The following is a 19,815-nucleotide window of genomic DNA, read 5'->3' on the forward strand; positions in this document are numbered from 1 at the left end:
AGCAGAAAAAGGTGCGGTGATGCGCGACACGAATCGCTGGCGCCAAAAGTCTATGGCCAAAATACTCCGGCCGACGATTGCCGCAGCTTTGGCACTGGTCGCAATTGGCCACACGCGCAGTGATGTAAGAGCCTCTTCAGCCCACACAGGCACGGAGAGCGGACTGCTCTTTTTTGTCTGGAGTTCAGGGGATGGGGGCGGGCCAATTGAGGGCTCGGTGGGTTGTCTAATAGGCTGCGCAAGCGTGCCCGCAAAATGCGGTCTTGGCTTGCCAAGGCGTAGTGGGCAAGCGCCCAGCCAAAGACCCTACGGCGAGAACGCCAGCAGACGATCACACACTGCTGTGGACTGGTGGCAGCATAAAACAAGCCAGGAACACACGAGGGGTTTAGAGCCCAACCCTTTTTGCTTTTGTTGCTCCCCTCTTCTGCAACACCCTTTTTACAAACTCTTTCCTCGCACTCTCCTTTTTCACGAACAGTTACAAATGGTAAGCAGTTTGCAGCATTCGAGATGACATTGTATGCATCCCGGCCAAGCTGACTAATTGGGTGGAGGCGGCCTTTCTCGCTGCTATGTGTAGGCACGCGGCGGTGGCAGCAAACGGCCGGCAAAGGCCGACTGGTCCGAGTCAGCAACAAAGAAGAAGCAGGCGGGAGTGTCCGACATGACGCTCCTGTCTAAAATCACCAACGACGCAATCAACGACAACCTGAAGAAGCGCTTCCACAACGCGGACATTTACACATACATTGGTAATGTGCTGATTAGCGTGAATCCGTTCCGAGATCTGGGCATTTACACACCGCAGGTGCTCAAGAGCTATGAGAACAAGAACCGCATGGAGCAGCCCCCGCACGTATACGCAATCGCCGAGGGCGCATTCCGCAACATGGTGTCGTACCGCGAGAGCCAGTGCGTGATTATCTCTGGCGAGTCGGGGGCGGGCAAGACCGAGGCGGCGAAGAAAATCATGGAGTACATTGCTGCCGTGTCTGGCAGCGGCGGCGCAGGCAGCGGCATCAGCGGCATCAAGGACATGGTGCTGGCGACAAACCCGCTGCTCGAGAGCTTCGGGTGCGCCAAAACGCTGCGCAACAACAACTCGAGTCGCCACGGCAAGTACCTCGAGATTCAGTTCAACGCCGGTGGCGAGCCGGTCGGTGCCATCATCACCAACTACCTGCTGGAGAAGAACCGCGTGGTGGGGCAGATCAAGAACGAGCGCAACTTCCACATTTTCTACCAGTTTGCCAAGGCTGCGTCGCAGGAGTACCGCGATATGTTTGGCGTGTCGGGCCCAGAGAGCTATCTGTACACTAGCGCCGCCGGGTGCCTGGACGTACCCAACATCGACGATGCCAAGGACTACGCCGACACCATCAAGGCTATGAACACGATCGGAATCACCAAGGACGAACAGGCAGGGATCCACCGCATGCTGGCCACAATCTTGTGGCTAGGCAACGTGCAGTTTACCGAGGATGACGACGGCGGCTCAGCCATCACCGACCCCAACATCACGCAGTTCGTCGCGTATCTGCTGGAGGCAAACCAGGACATGGTCAGCAAGGCCCTGACCAAGCGCACTATCGAGACGTCGCGTGGCGGGCGACGTGGGTCCGTGTATGATGTGCCATTGAACACGTCGCAGGCACGTGCAGCCCGTGACGGCCTCTCCAAGGCCATCTACGGGCGGCTGTTTGACTGGATTGTGGCCCGCGTCAACACTGCCATGCAGGCGCGCGAGGCGGCGTCGTATATCATCGGTGTGCTGGATATCTATGGGTTCGAGATCTTCCAGTCCAACTCGTTCGAGCAGCTGTGCATCAACTATGTCAACGAAAAGCTGCAGCAGATCTTCATTGAGCTGACGCTCAAGGCCGAGCAGGAGGAGTATGTGCGCGAGCAGATCCGGTGGACGCCGATCGACTACTTCAACAACAAGATTGTGTGCGACCTCATCGAGGCCAAGCGCCCGCCCGGCGTGTTTGCAGCCATGAACGACGCCTGCGCAACGGCACACGCTGACCCGAAGGCAGCCGACAACTCGCTGAGCCAGCGGCTGACCATGTGCTCACACAACAAGCACTTTGAGCTGTTCGACGGCAGCTTCACCGGTCAAGCACTACGCCGGTGACGTAACCTACACCATCTCGGGAATGACCGACAAGAACAAGGACCAGCTGCTGCGCGACCACCTGGAGCTGTGCAAGTCGTCGGGCAACCAGTTCCTGAGGACGCTGTTCCCGGAGCCTCTGGACCAGGACTCGAAGAAGCGGCCGCCTACGGCCAGCGATCTGATCAAGGGCAGCGCCAACGAGCTGGTGACCAAGCTGATGCAGAGTCAGCCCAGCTACATCCGTACAATCAAGCCCAACGAGAACAAGAGCCCCTCAGAGTTCGACGACAAGCGCGTGCTGCACCAGGTCAAGTACCTGGGTCTGTGCGAAAACATCCGCATTCGTCGCGCCGGCTTTGCGTACCGCCAGACGTTCGAAAAGTTCGTCGAGCGCTTCTACCTACTGTCCAGCGCAACGTCGTATGCCGGAGACTACATCTGGACCGGCGATGCCAAGTCGGCGTGCGTGCAGATCTTCAAGGACACCAACATCGCTGCCGAGGAGTGGCAGATCGGAACCACCAAGGCTTTCATCCGCCACCCCGAGACGCTGTGGGCGCTCGAGAATCTGCGCGAGCGCTACTGGCACAACATGGCGAGCCGCATTCAGCGCGCGTGGCGGGCCCATATGGCATTCAAGCATACGGCAGCACGCAAGATCCAGCGGTTCTGGCTGGGGAAGAAGGAGGCCCTGGAGCTGCTCAAGGTGCGGGAGAAGGGCCACGACCTGCTCGGCGGACGCAAGGAGCGCCGTCGCCTGAGTCTGATCAGCGTGCGTGTGTTTGCCGGTGATTACCTGGGCGTCAACAGCTCCAGCGCCGGCGGCATCGGCCAGCTGATCCGCGACGCCGCGGGCATTGGCAAGGAGAAGGTCAAGTTCAGCAGCGACATTCAGTGCCTGGTCCCGCGGTCCATGCGGTCGGCCATCCCCATGCCGCGGTCGCTGGTCGTGAGCGGCCAATACCTGTATGTGTTGTCGGCCATCGTCAGCCAGGGCCTGCTGCAGTACAGCGTCGAAACCAAAGGCTGGCCTGGTCAACATCAAGGACCTTGCCATGTCGCCGTACCAGGACGGCTGGACAGTGATCCACCTCGAGAGCCAGCCCGACCTGGTGATTGAGTGCGAGCTCAAGACCGAGCTGCTGACAGTGCTCAACGCCATCTCCAACGGCCGCATCAAGCTCCAGGTCAACTCGACCATCGAGTACAAGAACAAGAAGCTGAAGCCGACGCAGATCAAGTTTGTCAAGAACGAGCAGATCAAGCGCCCGCAGTTCCTGAAAAAGACTGTGCAGGTGCCGACAGGGAGAGCCTGCCAACAAGCGCTCCTAACCCGCCGCCCTATGTCAAGCCGACAGCCATCTCGGCGGCCCGCACCAACGTGCAGCGGACCAAGCCCAAGCCCGCGGTCTCAGTGCCTGCCCGCACCAACGGCAATGTCCAGCGGCAGACGTCGCCACCCAGGCAGTCCCAGCGCGATTCACCGCAGCAGATCATGCAGCAGTGGAACAACCAGGCTGCCGGCTCCAGCAATGCACGTGCCAGTGCATCGCCAGCTCCGCGCCAGCAGGCTCCACGCCAGCAGGCTCCACGCCGCCCCCGCCCGCCGCCCCCGCCGCCTGCCGCGCCTGGTGTCCCGTAACCCGAAGCACAAGGCGCTCTATGACTTCCCGCCGCAGAACCCCGGCGAGCTGGGCCTGGAGAAGGACAGTTGTCTACGAGATCCTGGACAAGAACCCCAACGGCTGGTGGCTCGGTCTGCGCGGCGGACTCGAGGGCTGGATCCCGTCAAACTACCTGAACCCGACCCCGGAGCCCGAGGCGCCTGCACACCAGGCTGCCCCGCCGCCGCCCAGGCCCAACATGGCCAACGGCAACAGCGGCGGTGCCCATCAGGGCGACAATATGGCCAGACTGGCTGCTGCCCTGGCGTCGCGCTCGTCGCCAACCTCCACCACCAAACAGCGCCAGCAACATCCCGGCCCGCCCTGGCATGAATCGGTTCCAGCAGCAGCAGGACGACGAGAGCGACGAGGAGGCATGGGATTAGGGCCCTGCGTTTCCCTCGTAGCCATTTCTTTTTGCTGCTTGGCTGCCAATTTTTTTTCTAGCGCTTCAACTTTCAATTATATTTTTCCTACTTTTAAGCGGGATTTAATTCCTTTTTGGTCCCACTGTACGTGTCTTCTGGCGGCTCGTGTCGGCGCGATCGGGCGAGTGGGGCCTCCAGAGTAGCCGCCGGTTCGCCGACACTGCCTCCTTGCGTTGGTTTATTTGCAGCTGAAACTCCGGCCAGTTAATTACTAATCATCGCACGCGCTCTGTTCTCTAGGAAAGGCTTGGCACTGCTGCTCAAACCTGCCAGCCAGCACACGCCCGCAATGAATCCGACTACTATCCGACTACTGCTGCGCTCGCATCTTGCTCTGTGTGCTGTACGGCTGGCCCAGCCGCGCACACTTGGGGCCAGGGGATTGTCACACGTATTTAAGCCGACTTGCACCGCACCCTACGTCGCCCCCCATCTCTTCTCCACAAACACCTTCCACACATCCGCCTCAGCAAACATGTCCACCGACAACGTGAAGTTCTACGAGCTCGGCTTCAAGGACCTGGACGGCAAGCCGTTCCCGTTCGAGCAGCTCAAGGGCAAGGTGACGCTGATCGTCAACGTCGCCTCCAAGTGCGGCTTCACGCCCCAGTACAAGGGCCTTGAGGAGCTGTACAAAAAGTACGCCGACCGCGGCTTCACCATCCTGGGCTTCCCGTCCAACCAGTTCGCCGGCCAGGAGCCCGGCAGCTCCGACGAGATCGCCAGCTTCTGCTCGCTCACCTACGGCGTGACCTTCCCGGTCATGGAGAAGTCCGACGTCAACGGCGACAAGGAAAACGATGTCTACAAGTATATCAAGCAGGAGAAGCCCGGCATCATGGGCCTGAAGAGGATCAAGTGGAACTTTGAAAAGTTCCTGGTCGACAAGCACGGCAACGTTGTCGAGCGCTGGGCGTCCACCACCACGCCTGCGTCCATCGAGGCGACGATCGTGAAGTACCTGGACCAGGAGTAGGCCCTTTTCTAGTATTTTTCTCTCACCCACTCACTAATATCAGGGCACTCGCCAGCATTCTCCCGCTGTCAGCTGTGAGTGCAGTGCTCGTGCCCACGCACGCCTTACGTGGTGGTGATGACAGCCTCACCCAATGCCTGCATCAAGGGAACGTGACCAAGCAGTGATCCAGGATTGCGGAATCACAATCGACTTTTTTTTTTTGGCATTGAAGAAAAACTGCGACGCCTTCAGCCACGCAGTTCTTTGCTCTTCACTCTCCAACATTTACACAGAAACGCATAATGGACACACACATGGACATACACATGGACACCGACGATACCCCTGTCACAGCCACCACGCAGCAGCAGCAGCAACCTGAACAGCTCCAGCAGGCGCCGGTTTGTGAGCCAGATTTTATTGCTGCTGCTGAGGCTGTTGCCGACTACGAGTCGAGCGATCTTTCAAGCTCATCCGACTCTGACTCTGACTCCGACTCTGACGCAGGGTCCAAGAACATACTCGACATGATTGCTGAGGCCGACGACGACATCGAAGACAGCAACTACTCAGCTGCAATCACCTCGCGCAACGAGATCTTGCGCCCCGAGATCCCCGCTGTTGCAATCTCCATGCTCCCGGCTACACAGGAAACCCGCCCACTGGGCACAGTCTATTCGATTGTGAATGACACGGTGATCATCGAGTCAGCGCAGTCGGGTGTGCACAGCGTCCTGGACGTTGACGCCATCGTGGCATTCTCAGATCGCTCCTGTGCTCGGTCAGATTTTCGAGGTGTTTGGACCTGTAGCCCGCCCCATGTACTCAGTGCGATTCAATGACCCGGCAGACATTGACCGCGAGAAGTGCGTCAAGGGCGCCCTAGTCATCTACGCTGTGGGCATGGCGAATGTTGTGGCCACGGATAGACTGCGCACCAAGGGCTATGATGCGAGCAACGAGTACGACGAGGAGGTCAACGAAAATGAGATGGAGTTTTCGGACGACGAGAAGGAACTGGAGCATCGGCGCCAGCTGCGGGCTAGGGTGAAGCAGCAGAAGGCGGAGCAGAAGGCAGAGCAGAAGGCAGAGCAGCGAGAGAAGCAGACGAGCCAGCCGCCTGCGCGCAAGCTGCAGTCGTACGGGGACCTGTATGACGCCGACCTTGGATTCTGATCTTGTATATTGCAATTTATCCCCAGTACGTCCTATATTTTTAATTTGCTCTTCGCCGCAAAGCGTGTGCAGTTCTCTAAACCTTGCTAGGAGCCAGTGCCAAGGTGTGGGTTTGTAACCTTCATGGTACTTGCACTCGCAGCTGCCTTTGACACAGGCTTATTGGAGCGCCTGTCTCTTTGTCTGCCTCAAGCCAAAAACACGCCCAGACCACCACGTGCCATCCCACCGGTCCCATGCAATTATCGGCTTGTTTGGTTCAATTTTCTCTTCGAAAAGAACATTGCGGATTGCCTGGGCCGACAATTTTGCGGCTCCCTTTTCGTCTTCAGACAGCAGCGTTGGCACCAGGCTTGCTTGATGCTGAATAGAGGAGGAAAAGGCGGCCGATCATTGCACGCCTGCAAGTCGCCATCAACTCTTCTCAGCACATGCCAACCAGCCTTTGGTATCTTTCCTTTTTTCACTCTTCTTTGCTTCTTATCTCTGCAACATACCTTTATTTCCACATATAATGTCGGACAAGTCGGTAAAGTCGGCGCGGTTCGGGCAAGTCAGTGCGTTCGGGCAAATCGTCATCGACTGCACTGACGCGCAGATCAACGCGCGAGCCCGCCATGGACAACCCGATCGAGTTTTTTGCGCCCAGTGTGCGCAGCTACAGAAGCAACGTATCGGAGCTCATCAGCAAGCAGCGCAGCCAGAGCAAAATGTCGCTGGCTTCGTCGGATTCTGACAAACAAAGGATGGATCCCGAGGCTAACCGAGAGAATCTGGCGGAATATCTCAGGCAGCTACGAAGCGAAAGCAAAGCGCCAGCAGGACTGGGTGCGTCTGGAAAGGAAGAAGCCGATGCAGAGACCAGTGAGGTGGTAGAGAAGGATACTGTTCACAATGCCGAAGAGGATGAGGAATATGAAGAAGAGGGCGAGTCGATGCTGGCACAGATGCCGCTAAAGTCGCGGGTTCTTACCCTTCTGGCCCTGGCATTGTCGATTTTCATTGCTGCCTTGGACCAGACCATTGTGGCTAGCTCCATGCCGGCGATTGCTGAGCACTTTGGCGCATTGTCTTCAGTCAACTGGATTGCCACCAGCTTCCTCCTCGCGTCAACTGCCCTGCAGCCTCTGTATGGCCGCCTGTCTGATATCTTTGGCCGGATTGAGACGCTGGTGGTTGGCCTTGTAATCTTCCTCATCGGCTCTGCCGTTTCAGGCGCAGCCGCCACCCTGCCCATGCTGATTGCAGGCCGTGCCGTGCAAGGCCTGGGCGCCAGCGCACTGATGTCCTTGGTGATGGTCATTGTGGCAGACATTACAATTGAGCGCGAGCGCGGCAAGTTGTCGAGCGTGTTCGGGTCGGTGTGGGCAATTTCGTCGGTGCTGGGCCCGGTGCTTGGCGGCGTGTTCACTGACAGCAAGGCAGGGTGGCGCTGGGTGTTTTACTTCTCCCTACCCGTCGGCGCCGTTGCAGGCATCTGTGTTGCACTGTTCCTGCGGCCTGCCGCGCCCGCAAGGCTCGTTCATGGACAAACTGAAGCGAGTGGACTTTATCGGAATCGCCGTTCTGGTTATCGGCGTCGTGATGTTCCTGCTGGCGCTGAGCTTCGGCGGCAAAGAGTACCCGTGGTCGTCACCCACCGTCATCTGCCTGTTGGTTTTCGGCATCCTGGTGATTTTGGCTTTTGCTGTGCTCGAGTGGAAGGTCCCTTCCGAGCCTATCATGCCCATGCGACTGTTCCAGAACCGCAATGTCGGGCTCATGCTTGTGCTGAACATCTTCCTGGGTGCCGTCGTATTTGGCCCAACGTTCTATATTCCGATCTACTTTAGTGTTGTGAAAAACGCCAGCGCCATCGGGTCTGGCCTGCGGCTCCTGCCGTTTATGCTACCGATTACTTTTTGCTCAATCTTTTGCGGCATCTTCACCTCAAAGACTGGCCGCTACCGCGAGCTGATCTGGGTCGGCGGCGCTATCACCACGCTAGGTATTGGCCTGCTGGCACTCCTAAACGAGCATTCGTCGGCGGGTGCCAGCATTGGCATCCTGCTTGTCAGCGGCATTGGCGTCGGGTTCTGCTTGCAGCCGACTATGATCGCCCTGCAGACGGCTGCCGAGCCCAGAGACATGGCTACTGCCACTACCCTTTTCGTGTCGGTGCGCACACTGGGCGGCACCATCAGCCTGGCCATCTTCCAAGCAGTGCTGCAGAATGCGATCAAACCCAAGCTTCTTGTGCTGTCACAGCAGTTCCCTGAGTATGCAGCACATATTGCTTCAACTGTTGACCGTCAGTCGAACATCTACAGCCCTGGTATTCCTGAAGACCTGCGCAACGACATTGTTGTTGCCTATGTTGATGCACTGCGCCTGGTGTTCTATGCAATGATTCCTTTCGCTGCTATGATCTTGGTATGCACATTGCCGGCCAGACATGTGCCGCTGAAGACACAAATGACCAAAACTATTTCCGAGTAATCAAGACACCTTTATTCCATTGCAAGCGTACCATCCTTGCCTCACAACAAATATATTCCTCTTCTATTGCCTAACACGTCGTTACTCGCTGTGTTTTGCTGTGGCAAATGCCTCAAACTCTTGCTGCGCTTCGCTGAATCCATGCTCATACTCCCACTGCCACTGCTCTCCACCATGTGCCGCTATATGGTGGCCGGCATGCTCCGATGCCAGCTGCTGCACGAACCCGATCTTGGACGGTGTATCCAGCTTGGTGTAAAAGAATATTGCTGCGCTTAGACCCATGTCAAACCCAGCAGCAAATAGATCGAATCTGTATTCGCCGCCCCGGCTTGACCAATAGCTCGAGTGGCCGCTCACTCTGCGCTCCTTCCACTCCGCTCGATGCTCTTCGGCCATCCGCGCCACATCGCTGCACCGATCACCACCTTTGCTCCACGCAAAGGGAAAGTACCGGGGTGGAACAACCCCCTGGTCGAGCGAGTACTGGAAGCTCCAGAACCACGAATCGTACTGCAGTCGCCATGTCCAGTAGAATGTGCCCGCCGATACCTGCTCAAACGCTGCCAGCTGGTGCCGCACGAACTCTCCCATGCACTTGGCTGGGTCCTCACCCTCAAAGCTCGGGTTTGCCAATACCGCGCTGTACTCGCCGATAATCAGGTTCCCATGAGCATCGGCGCTGTGTCGCTCGAGCTCGGGCTTTACTTCCTCCCACAGCTTGCGCGCCAACTCGGGCACACGCCCTGCTGTTCGCGGGGCATGAACACCCAGTATTTGTGCGTGTCGAGAACGATCATACCAAACTGTCCAAGCATGCTGCCCGTAAACTTTGCGTATTTTTCAGTGTTCCAAGCATCACCGATATAGATTGGCAGCGAGTAGGAATGCCCTCGGACGGTCTGTATGGCGCGGTAGTAAAAGCCCTCCAGAACTGGGTCGTCCAGCGGCTCGTTTATAATTTGGAGTCCAACAACATGCGTGATATTGGACACCAACATGGTGAATGCCGAATAGCACTGGAGTGTCAGTTCCTGGCACGCTTGGTTTCGGTAAAATAGCGGCTTCCCTGTAATCCCCGAGTGTGAGTCGTTGTTTTGTCCGCCAGGAATAGCATGGATATCCAGCAATACGCCAATTTGGAATTCTTCAGCCCAGCGCAATACTCGTCCCACATAGACAAGTGCATTCCGGTACACCTCTGAGTGCTTCTCATACAGTCCTTGCGTAAAGCCTGGCCCAAGCACCCACCATCCAACAGGAAGTCGGACTGTGTTGATACCAATCTTGGCCATGCGCTCAAAGTCACCGCGCTGGATCCACGAGTCCCAGTGTGCCTCCATCTTTTGCTTCGCTTCACTGCCCATGCATTCGATCAGATCGCCCTCAGACTCAGGTGGACTATCCTTTCCCTCGGTATACGGCTTGTAGAGCTCTGTTGATATCCAAGGCTCCAGGCAAAACATAGAGCCAATGTTGACACCGTACATCTTACGATAACGATACACCTGCGCTGTGCTGTGGTCATAAGGGGCAAAACTACCTAGCCGCCCCATTAACTCACCGATAGGAGGTTGGTGGGCAGTTGGAGCACAGAAGTGTCTTTCAACATCGCTGTCACCGTCCTTTAGCATCGACTTTAGACTGGAAAACATGCCCATGCTTAGTTTGGCTTTATCGGAAAGGCGGAGAATAAGTGCTGCTGAGAAACAAAGCGGAAAGGGGGTGAACTCGTTGGGTGCAGGGCCTTTTGGCTGTTGTTTAGAGTTCTCGAAGCCCTGTACTCGGCCGTGCCAAGATTCTTAATGGAAACCATGACGTCACTGCAGCCAATTTCAATGAACTGGATTGTCGGCATCTCCGGACCCACTGGCACACAACACTTTCCAACCCTCGCTATGCTATGTTTATAATCATCCAAGGTAAATGGGGCTAGCCGATTAATTGCATCTGTATATAATACGGCGTACATTACTCGGTCCTCATCGAGAACAGAGACGAAAAAGCCAACCTTGGAATGCTGGTATGCCCTTTCGGTGAGGGAAGAACCCCAATAATAGGCGAGGGCAGCAATACCGATAGTGGCGTATCACCGTATGGTTTGATATCGCCAACCCCTACTCAGAAACCCACCACATGCGACTGGCCCACGCTCCCCAATTCATTCTGCAACTATCACACGTTTGCCTCAACCTTTGCCTGCATTGATAGATCCATTGGCTCTGGATTGCTACCGCTTTCAGGCTGCGAGTACACGCTTACACAGGGTGACATAGTCCACAAAAACAGGATATTTGTGCGGCCGCTCTTATGTCCGTAGCAGTCCTAGAGATTATTCTGTTTTTGACACAAGTCGCGAATCTTTATTCATCTCTAGCCATGGATATCGTTGCCAATACAGCACTCGACGAGAAGCCCAATCTACACGGGTTCTCGATTCTGGAAAGCTACTAAGGCAGAAACCATGATTCGAGGTACAGTATGGCTGCAAATGACTTCATTTTCAAGGGAATACTCTGGAACAAGGTTGAGCTGCCTCATGAACCGATAATAGGAGCAGATTCGATTTCTATCTTTATTCACAAAGCTAGCTCTGCCTGTTACTCGGAATTATATCTTTTCGATTACAACATGACGTGCACACCAACCGTGGTAGAGCTGTTTACTTTTATGTAGCTAATTCCCAATGGGGCCAACCCAAGTGCAATCAACCCATGATCCATGCAGACCGATACTCCGCTATCATGACTGAGCAAGTACTGAACTGGCCGTAGACCTATTTTAGTCACACAATGGAAAAGCTGCAAATATTATTACTCCCAAGAGTATTTCAGGGGGCAGCCAATCTGTCATGCTGCTAGGGTGGTTCCGACTCACCCAAGGCGGATTACTCACTGAGAGCGGCGCAGCTTTATCCAGGACCGTACGCGGCTTAGATGAGGGCTCAGTATGCGCACTCGGCGCTTGCTTAAATACCCCTTGCTGGCTCCTAGCAGCAGGGATTCCTCCTGGTTTTTCCAATATATTTTTGTGAACGCTTACATTTGGTTTTATCAGCACGCTTATAATCATCACTAGGAGAACACGCTACCTAGTTTCCTCTTCCCCGACAGTTGACCAAGGTTGATTTAGGCGCCTACCGTATTATTTAAGAGTATTTTGTGGATCATCATGAGTGCCGACAGAAGAAAGGCACCTGGCACCACAAATCTATATGTATATTGCCTCTTGCTAACATTTCCCACCAATCCCATGCACTGTTGCGAAGAAAACTAGAGTTGAGCTGGTTTTGAATAGTTTGTCCGAATGCCGGCATCTCCAAGTTGAGGATGAGTTTGTGGAAATCAAAAAGTAGATCTATTTCATCCTTTTACAGTCCAAGGATTCTTATTCGGCTGGCAGGGCTTGGATGCGGTGCTATCATCTCTGAGATACATATACTTTTATCCAGGCTCATTCCGCTGTCTTGTGTAAAAGAAAGCATACATCGAGAAAAGCATGTGTCTATATGCTTTCAGTAAACGCCATAGCAGATTAGGCTGTGAGGTAGGCAGCCTCGATGTACTATCTGCCTCCTCAACATTCTGCCCAATCGAGTTGCATTCGACATTTCCATGTGCTCATGCCAGATGCAATCGCTGATGGAGAGCCTTCTTTCTGAAGGACGGGGCTCTTTACAGCTGCATGCACACGGTGCACAGATCCTCTCCCTCGTATTCTATATTTGGCAATGTGTGGGAATCGCTTTCCAAGATGTAGGCCAGCAGGCACCAGCAAATAACATGTTAAGAACAGGATTAGTAAGGACCTTCATTTTTCTGCCCAGATAATAGTATGAGTGTATTCTTGATTGCTGACATACAGCTACAAATGGCCTGAGGGGTAGGTGTGGGCATACAACCAGTGGGATATTTAAATGGTCCACTTTTCCACACAACCCCCTAGTATTCTTTACTCCCGTTAACACTACTCTTCTCATTAACTTACCCCAAGTCTAATCCTCAATATGAACTTCTTCAACGTCCCTGCCAGCGCCCTTCTTGCGATTGTCTTGCTTGTTGGTGTCGCTAGCGCTAACCCAGTCGAGCTTGACGAGCGTGGTCGCATCTGCTGCGGCTACTCTGGTGGCCGTTGCCTCCTCTGCGAATAAATCTATCAAAACCGTATGGGTAGATATATGGTCCATTAAATGCTCTTCTTTTTAACACTGCTTTCCTTGGGATTCACAATATATCCAGCATTTATAAAAGTATTCTTCTCGCCAGGATTTTGGATTTAGCCAGCACAGTATCTGACTCCACACCCTAGGAAGCATGTTCCCAGCATGGGGGTGCAGCATTCAGGCGGTTCGCCCAGTACCTTCATATGCTGAAATCGCCGAGCTATAGTCCCTACCGTAACAGCAGTCGATATGCTGGTCTGGAGGGCTGTATATCGCAGGAGCTGTACCCACCATACGAATGGCTATATGTTCACAACAAGTACCAGACGACAGATATCCAGGGGTTCAGTCAGATTGTCATGAGCATCTGATACCTCGCCTGGAGCAAAGTTGATGGCCTTCAACTTGACACTGTCTGCAGCAACCGCCAAAAACATATACCTGGTTTTGGTGCCTCTGCCATCCAGCGTCTCTCAGTGGCTAACATCAGAAACTGCACTTTTGGCAGAAATTCACACTGCGAGGAGCAGCGGCTTTTCATTTCACTCATCTTGGATCGCTTTCAATCCACGCAATCCTTTAGGCATTTTCCCAGCAAAACCCGGTCCAAAACAGAGCGGCAGCACCCCATTTACTATGTCTTAGAACATTCATAATTGATAACCCGGTATAACTTGGCCAGAAGGTACTCTCACTATTCCACAGCGCTCCATTAGAGCACCGCCATCTACAGCTCCTGCAAGTACTACATGAGTCTCCAGAATCTGGCGCTGCCTATTTCTGCACCTGGTTTGACGACCGGCTCGCGATTGAGGACGGCAATGCCTCCAGCACAGAAGGATCCGATAGCGAGGACAACCCAGAGTACTACACTGATAGCGGTAGCGGCCCTGGCTGGAGAGTAGAGATACGCGATGGCTATGGTGTATACATGCCAGACCCAGGCAGGATACTGCCTATTCTTTCCCCTGGATTGGTGTGTTCTCTGAAAAGGCGTAAGCTGTCGGATCTGCCTATGAGGAGAAGCAGGAGGATGGAGCACGACCATGCACCAGGTGCTTCATGGCCTGTGCCAGAAACAGCAGACACCCAGCCAGCCAGCAGCATATTGGAGCAGCCTGATATTGGGACTGGAGATAGTGCAAAGGAGACAGTTCTTGAGGCTATTCAGCAACTGCCAGGTATTCGCAAGGCTTCTGTAGTCGACGGGTATGTACCAGTGGTCCAGAAGGACATCAGTCTCTTAGGGCTGCCTATTGAGGTAGGTATTTTCCAAAAGCAGATGTATAGTCAGCACATGTGTATCCTCCTACACTCACGTCGACATGTCTATTGGTTGAGCAAAAAGGCTGGAGATGTTAGATACCGCTCATAGGTGTAACCACCATGCAATTGACGAGCAGTGCGTGTCCAGATCTAAATGGCAGACAGCCAAACAGGCAACCCACTACAAATTGACGAGGTGACTGGAGAGAAGGCAAAAGTCATGATAGGATCCACAAAGACACGACCTAGATTTGGATGTGAGCAACGGTAGCTTGGTGTAAGGTAGCAAGACCGCTGCATACAGTATAAGGGAGCAACAGGTAGAGAGGTCATCGTCATCAAGGTGGGGACTGGAGGGAATCCAATGATGGCGTCGTTCCCAGACTGAACACTGCATTTTATGAGGTTTCACGGTAAATGCACAGCTGTGTATATTTATTGAGTGTGGAGTTTATGAAACTGATGCCTTTTACACATTAGAGTACTTGCTCAAGGAATACTCGACAAAGTGCAATGAATTGTTCTTCTAATGTATCCCAAAGGCATTCTAGGCTAGGATATGAGGATCAGCTTGAATGGGTGAGCTAAACAAGAAAAAAAGAGAGATATCTTGCATACAGACACCTTTTTTGGTGCTCTACATTAATGATACCATATATTAGATCTAAGATCCTGAATGTGATCTGTAATGTTTAAATATTCATATGGCATACACTACAGACATCACTCTTGTATTGCCTAAAGCGCTCTTTAGTTTCCATTGATACTGGTTTATTTTACACCCTTGGCCATCCAATAGCCCAGGAATTTTATTCTCTTATAATGGAAACACATTGTTGATATCTTCAGAGAGGGGAAAATAAAAATATATCTGAACAAGATAGATGCTAAAGTAACGTCTAATAAAATCGGGTTTGTATTTCGTAATCCTTATCTCAGGAGTAATAGTATAACATCCAGAGAGGTCCCATGTGTATAGTTTCTCACAAAAACTCTCAAACTGGGCACCTTAGATCTGATACAAGCCAGCTTCTGTACACGATGCATCTCCATACCAGTCATCAAATTACTTTTGTCGCCACTAACAAAACACAGGGTTATGTTAAGATCGGTGAGACTGGTTCCTCATGCTAATTGTGCCAATAATTATATAGTCGGATATTCCTACAGCCCACCAGAAACTAAAGAGAATCAATCGCTTAGCAGAAACTTGGGGTAAATGAGCTATCACCATGAGTGTCATTTTATATTGGTAGGTATGGAATGCTCGACTATCTGCTTTCTTATTTGCCCTCACTAGGGGCATTTTGTGTACCGTATATTGGATTCTATGCTCTCGAGGAATATTTAAAGAACCCCAAAAGGAGTGAGGAGGTTTGCCAATTCTATGTAGGTGACGATAAAAATGAGTAATCTTAAACAAAATGCATTTTGTAATATTGTTGTGTTTGTTGAATGTGTGGGGATTTTAAAAGCCATATTTAATACTGAAGAGAGAGAAAAGGGAATAGACGGGTTGCACAGGGGAGTTTTCAATACGGCCGTCTATGCAGCTTATCAGAGGCTACTCTATCTCCATATTGTAGGCTGTAGCGGGGCTCTCGTTGGCGCCTGGCTTGCTGTCACCTGATTCAGCTGACATGTCGACGTCAGGGACAGCCGCAGCGGGCGCGCAACAATATGTCTATGTCGTTTTGGTCACTATGTTTTCGTGCCCGGGAACTGTGTCACGCCATAGCTGCATTGGTGTCTTAGCCGAGAACACAGGTGGAAAATAAAGCCCACTAGTATCGGCTCATCTTTGTCGACACAGCACATAGTCTACTAGAAACAGCTTCTGCTCTACCATGGTAGCAATGTAGCTGTCCTCGTAAATAAATGTGGCAGGCTATTTGTCTGAGGAAGCAGACTCAGAGGTCCTCCCAATGCAAGAATAGCTGGCAGATGCACTTACCCCACCTACAAAGAAGCACAGACATTCTTCCGCCGCCCTGTACTACACAAAGAGACCCAGATCTCAATGGGCACTGCAGACCACACCCGTGCTCCATTGTACTACAAAGCAACTCTTGCTATTATTTCACGATAAGCACTGTTTAACCATAGTACGGATTCTGCTGTCCTTGCTGCGCCATATACGCGTTCAACGCGCTGGAGTCGGCCTGCACGCCCAGCTGGTCTTGGCCCAACTCAGCCTGATCAGGGGCTGGCTGCGACGACTCCTTCGACCCGCCGTCCTTCTCGACCTTGACAGACTCCCTATACTTGACCAAGTACAGCTTCAGGGCCTCGGCGTAGTTTTCAAACCCCAGCGACTGCATCGCCCACAGAATGTCTTCGCCGTTGATAGTTTTCCGCTTCTCCTGCTGGCACCGGTCGCTGGCCTCGCTGGTAATGAAGGAAATAAATTCAGATACGCACTCCTGCACAGTCTCCTTTGCCTCCTTGGCTATCTTTGCGTTGTCTGGCAGGGACCGCTTCATGATCCGTGCCACGTTGGCGATAGGCAGGTAGCGGTCCTGCTCCTTTAGGTCCTCGTATTCCTCGGCGTGCTGGTCAGACATTTTTAGGAGAAACGTGTAATAAATTGCGAAATTACAAAAAGAGAGGAAAAATAAGCGTGAATGACGCGCCTTCGCCAACCCTGCTCCGCGTGTGCGCGATTCTGACAGCCCTTGATTTCCAGCCCAGCGCAATCACACATGAGATCAGATTAGCGGCGATTTTCGTGTATTTCTAAATTTGGTATTTCTTGGCGACTATGCTGCAATATGCAAGGCAGGTGCTTGCTTTGCATGCTAGCTGAGGATCTGCTCCTGGAGTGACTGCAGGCTTTCCCACTACAGATGGCGTGGTTCGGCTCATTTCGGCTGTCCTTTGCTCCGAGCACCGCTGAGAGAGCGACACAATTCTGCCGAAGCCAGCCTACTGCATATATTTTTGGGCAAATTGCTGATAAGCAGCAGCACAGTAAAAGGGGTGGGGCGATCATAAATCGTGCAGTGCCTGCTCGCAAGCCATCTTTCTGCTCTGCCGGTATTGGTCAGCTTAGAGGAATGACAAGGAAGAGGAGCAATTTCGAACATCTGAAACTGCAGCATCAATCAGACCATGTGCCAAGAGCAATTACGTGGTGCATACAAAAGGCTTTGTTTGCTTGAGAATGGGGGCAATTATTAAAAGCGAGCGACGAAATATAAAAAACGCAGGAATAAACGGCATGAAAAAGATTAGAAGAATCGCTAAGGGAGAGACGGAGTGGTGGTGGTGGAGATGCTCTAACTGGAATAAGGGATGGGGGAAATAACGCAGTAATAAATAACGCAATGGTATGATGCTTTTACATGTACATTGAGGCCGCGTGCGAGTCGGCATCCTCGTCGGACTCGTCCTCGTCCATGTCGTGTTGCTCCTCGGCCACCCGATCGAGTGCGGCGTATGCAGGATCGATCATGATGGAGGGGATTTCAGGCGGCGGCGCGGCACAGCCCTTGAGGTGCGGGTTGTTGGGCCGCGGCGTGCGCTTTGGACGCAGCGTGTCCAGCAGCTTGAACAGCTTGGTGTATGTGGGCGTGCGCCATTCGAGGGTGCCCACTTTGACCTCGCCATCGTCGTCAGTGTGCTCGGGGCTCATGGCGCTCGGCACAAAGGCCAGATTCGGGTCGAACTCGTTTGGCAGGAACGGGTATTGCGTGCGGTCAAAGACCTTGCGTCGCCCGGCCGCCTTCTTGATTCGTCTAGCGCGGCGACGGTCGCGCTGCTGCTTGAGCAGAGCCTTGTCCTCGGTGGTCCGGTGCTTGGCTTTCAGCGAGCTAAAATACACGCTGAGCCCGTGCTCGATGCGTTCGACGGTGCCGCCATGGGCGTTGTAGAAGGCGTGGACAATCTGCTGCGTCACCTGTGCATTGCGCGGCGACTTGAACGACTGCTGGTAATCCCACTGCGTGTTGCCCGGCGACATAAAGTGCTGGTCGACGAAAGCGCGAATGTTTGCCTGGAACCGATTCTTTTCGAGCTTGAGCTGCGAGTAGCTTTGCTGTCCGGGCGGCGACAGCTTGGAGGACCCGGGCGTCGCGCTGCGCTGGTGCAGCATGTGGTGTGTCATCGAGGCTGGGGCCGACGACGGTGGCGCATGCGCCAGACCGCCGGGTGGGCCGTGTGGGGACATCATGGAGGCGGGGATCTGGCGGCCCATGGCGAGCGACGGCTTGGACGTTGCCCCGCCGGTGTCGGGTCCGTGGGCGTGTCCTGGGGCGGAGGGCGGGCCTAGCATCGGCTGCTTCTGGGACAGCATTGCAGCCGACGCGCTGTTGGGCGCCTGGGAGGGGTGGACTGGCGATTGGCGGATTGGCGGTAAAGAGATGGATTGCTGCTGTTGCTGTTGCTGATGTTGCTGATGTTGCTGATGTTGCTGATGTTGCTGTTGCTGTTGGGTCTGGTGTGGCGGCGCCGACGATGGCGGCGGGTGATAAGGGAACCGGGGCTGGTACTGCTGCAGCGGCGGCGGCTTGCTGTGCTTTGGATGTGGCGGCGAGTGCGGGCGCGCCGACATGGGCATCTGCGGGGCCATGTACTTTGCCGGCTGGTGGAACGTGGTCTGCGGGCCGGCGGATCGCATGAGGCTGGGCGTCGAGAACCCTGGATTCCGCGCCAGCGCTGCAGGCGGTGGAAGCGAAATCGACATGGATTGTTGCGTGGGTGGCGGTGGCGTGTTATAGAAGCTGGTAGCAGGGTTTCCAGTGGCTGGACGATGATAATCGCGTGGGGATTGTTGCTGGGCACCGCCATGCTGGAGACGCGGCGACGCTGAGGGAGACCGCGCCTGCTGACTTGCTGGCGCGCTTGGCTGTGCTGACGAGTGCGGAAGCGCGGACAGGGGTGGCAGCGAATGATCGTGGGAGTCGCGCGGCGCGACAATGCTGGCCAGAGAATGGCCACCACGCCCCGTACCCAGCGATGCCAGCACCGTATCCATCGAACTCTGCAGCCGGCTCACGTCAGCTGCGAGCCGCTCCTGCGAGACCACTATTTGCTCGAGCAGACTCAGAATCCGCGGATGCAATGATGGGTCCTGCGCCTGCTGCTCGCTGAGCGTGTCCACCTCCATTTCGTGCGTGGTCATGACGCCCGTGCTGGGTGTTCGCTGCGGTGCCGAGGGGCGGACGGGGGCGGAGATGGGTGAGGGCGGCGACGATGAACCATCGGTCCGTGGCCGCTTACTGCCGTCCAGGGGCGACATGCGATTCAAGAATTATATGGGCCGTATGTGCTGCTGAGACCGTCCGCTGCAGAACTCGGTGTGTGGGGCGTGTACGGTGCGAGCGACGAAACAAGAAATGGAGCAAAATAATAGGCTGGCTAAATAGGACGCTTTTGGCCAGAGGAAATAAAAAAAGCCCCCACTGAACGGATAGAGTGCCGTAAAATAAAAAGGAACGAAAATGAGAAAAACTACAGGGGTGGAAGAGAGAAGAGGGCGTGTATTAATATAATGGAGGAACCGGTCATGTATAAACGCGTTTCACGACGAGAAAATGGCCCAGCAACTGACGGATTGTTGT

The 19,815-nt window shown here is 54.0% G+C and overlaps 9 protein-coding genes across 9 annotated transcripts; 5 read left to right on the plus strand and 4 right to left on the minus strand.

Annotated features, from left to right (window-relative positions):
• The first annotated feature begins 408 nt into the window (after positions 1–408).
• DL89DRAFT_269894 (P-loop containing nucleoside triphosphate hydrolase protein) lies at positions 409–4,269 on the plus strand. The gene is made up of 7 exons (XM_040888471.1): positions 409–490; positions 584–2,073; positions 2,099–3,134; positions 3,169–3,417; positions 3,474–3,760; positions 3,802–4,062; positions 4,088–4,269. The coding sequence occupies exons 1-7, from the start codon at positions 488–490 to the stop codon at positions 4,170–4,172; spliced, it is 3,411 nt and encodes a 1,136-aa protein (XP_040740799.1). The 5' UTR covers positions 409–487; the 3' UTR covers positions 4,173–4,269.
• A 420-nt stretch (positions 4,270–4,689) lies between these two features.
• On the plus strand, positions 4,690–5,190 carry DL89DRAFT_226384 (glutathione peroxidase; the record flags this gene model as incomplete). The annotated part of the gene is made up of 1 exon (XM_040884808.1): positions 4,690–5,190. The coding sequence occupies one exon, from the start codon at positions 4,690–4,692 to the stop codon at positions 5,188–5,190; it is 501 nt and encodes a 166-aa protein (XP_040740800.1).
• A 284-nt stretch (positions 5,191–5,474) lies between these two features.
• On the plus strand, positions 5,475–6,348 carry DL89DRAFT_295204 (NAF1-domain-containing protein; the record flags this gene model as incomplete). The annotated part of the gene is made up of 2 exons (XM_040890612.1): positions 5,475–5,924; positions 5,959–6,348. 2 exons carry the CDS (start codon positions 5,475–5,477, stop codon positions 6,346–6,348), a joined length of 840 nt encoding a protein of 279 aa, XP_040740801.1.
• A 947-nt stretch (positions 6,349–7,295) lies between these two features.
• On the plus strand, positions 7,296–8,826 carry DL89DRAFT_275801 (uncharacterized protein; the record flags this gene model as incomplete). The annotated part of the gene is made up of 2 exons (XM_040889358.1): positions 7,296–7,827; positions 7,865–8,826. 2 exons carry the CDS (start codon positions 7,296–7,298, stop codon positions 8,824–8,826), a joined length of 1,494 nt encoding a protein of 497 aa, XP_040740802.1.
• On the minus strand, positions 8,818–10,557 carry DL89DRAFT_269898 (glycoside hydrolase). Its single transcript, XM_040888472.1, has 2 exons — positions 9,597–10,557; positions 8,818–9,558 (listed from the first exon to the last, which is right to left on the minus strand). Exons 1-2 carry the CDS (start codon positions 10,485–10,487, stop codon positions 8,908–8,910), a joined length of 1,542 nt encoding a protein of 513 aa, XP_040740803.1. The 5' UTR covers positions 10,488–10,557; the 3' UTR covers positions 8,818–8,907.
• Positions 10,558–13,919: 3,362 nt separating this feature from the next.
• Positions 13,920–14,363, plus strand: DL89DRAFT_259955 (uncharacterized protein; the record flags this gene model as incomplete). The annotated part of the gene is made up of 1 exon (XM_040885729.1): positions 13,920–14,363. One exon carries the CDS (start codon positions 13,920–13,922, stop codon positions 14,361–14,363), a length of 444 nt encoding a protein of 147 aa, XP_040740804.1.
• Positions 14,364–16,320: 1,957 nt separating this feature from the next.
• Positions 16,321–16,818, minus strand: DL89DRAFT_279083 (nuclear transcription factor Y subunit B-3; the record flags this gene model as incomplete). The annotated part of the gene is made up of 2 exons (XM_040889547.1): positions 16,321–16,405; positions 16,484–16,818. The coding sequence occupies 2 exons, from the start codon at positions 16,816–16,818 to the stop codon at positions 16,351–16,353; spliced, it is 390 nt and encodes a 129-aa protein (XP_040740805.1). The 3' UTR covers positions 16,321–16,350.
• An 80-nt stretch (positions 16,819–16,898) lies between these two features.
• Positions 16,899–17,308, minus strand: DL89DRAFT_60755 (uncharacterized protein). The gene has a single exon (XM_040891865.1). It carries the CDS (start codon positions 17,244–17,246, stop codon positions 16,968–16,970), a length of 279 nt encoding a protein of 92 aa, XP_040740806.1. The 5' UTR covers positions 17,247–17,308; the 3' UTR covers positions 16,899–16,967.
• Positions 17,309–17,594: 286 nt separating this feature from the next.
• DL89DRAFT_295208 (uncharacterized protein) lies at positions 17,595–19,493 on the minus strand (the record flags this gene model as incomplete). Its single annotated transcript, XM_040890613.1, has 1 exon — positions 17,595–19,493. One exon carries the CDS (start codon positions 19,491–19,493, stop codon positions 17,595–17,597), a length of 1,899 nt encoding a protein of 632 aa, XP_040740807.1.
• Positions 19,494–19,815: the final 322 nt, after the last annotated feature.

This window comes from Linderina pennispora (genome assembly GCF_002104995.1).
Source record: "Linderina pennispora strain ATCC 12442 chromosome Unknown DL89scaffold_14, whole genome shotgun sequence".
Lineage (NCBI taxonomy): Eukaryota > Fungi > Kickxellomycota > Kickxellomycetes > Kickxellales > Kickxellaceae > Linderina > Linderina pennispora.

Bases quoted from the DNA above. Each gene is read 5' to 3' on its own strand.
- DL89DRAFT_269898 (XM_040888472.1), bottom strand. From the start codon at position 10,487: ATGGGCATGTTTTCCAGTCTAAAGTCGATGCTAAAGGACGGTGACAGC. The intron at 9,559-9,596 runs GTGTTCATGCCC...CGTGTGCCCGAG, and splicing joins TCGACACGCACAAATACTGG to TTGGCGCGCAAGCTGTGGGA.
- DL89DRAFT_60755 (XM_040891865.1), bottom strand. From the start codon at position 17,246: ATGATCGCCCCACCCCTTTTACTGTGCTGCTGCTTATCAGCAATTTGC.
- DL89DRAFT_269894 (XM_040888471.1), top strand. The intron at 3,761-3,801 runs GTAACCCGAAGC...TTCCCGCCGCAG, and splicing joins CCTGCCGCGCCTGGTGTCCC to AACCCCGGCGAGCTGGGCCT. The intron at 4,063-4,087 runs GTCGCCAACCTC...ACCACCAAACAG, and splicing joins GCTGCCCTGGCGTCGCGCTC to CGCCAGCAACATCCCGGCCC.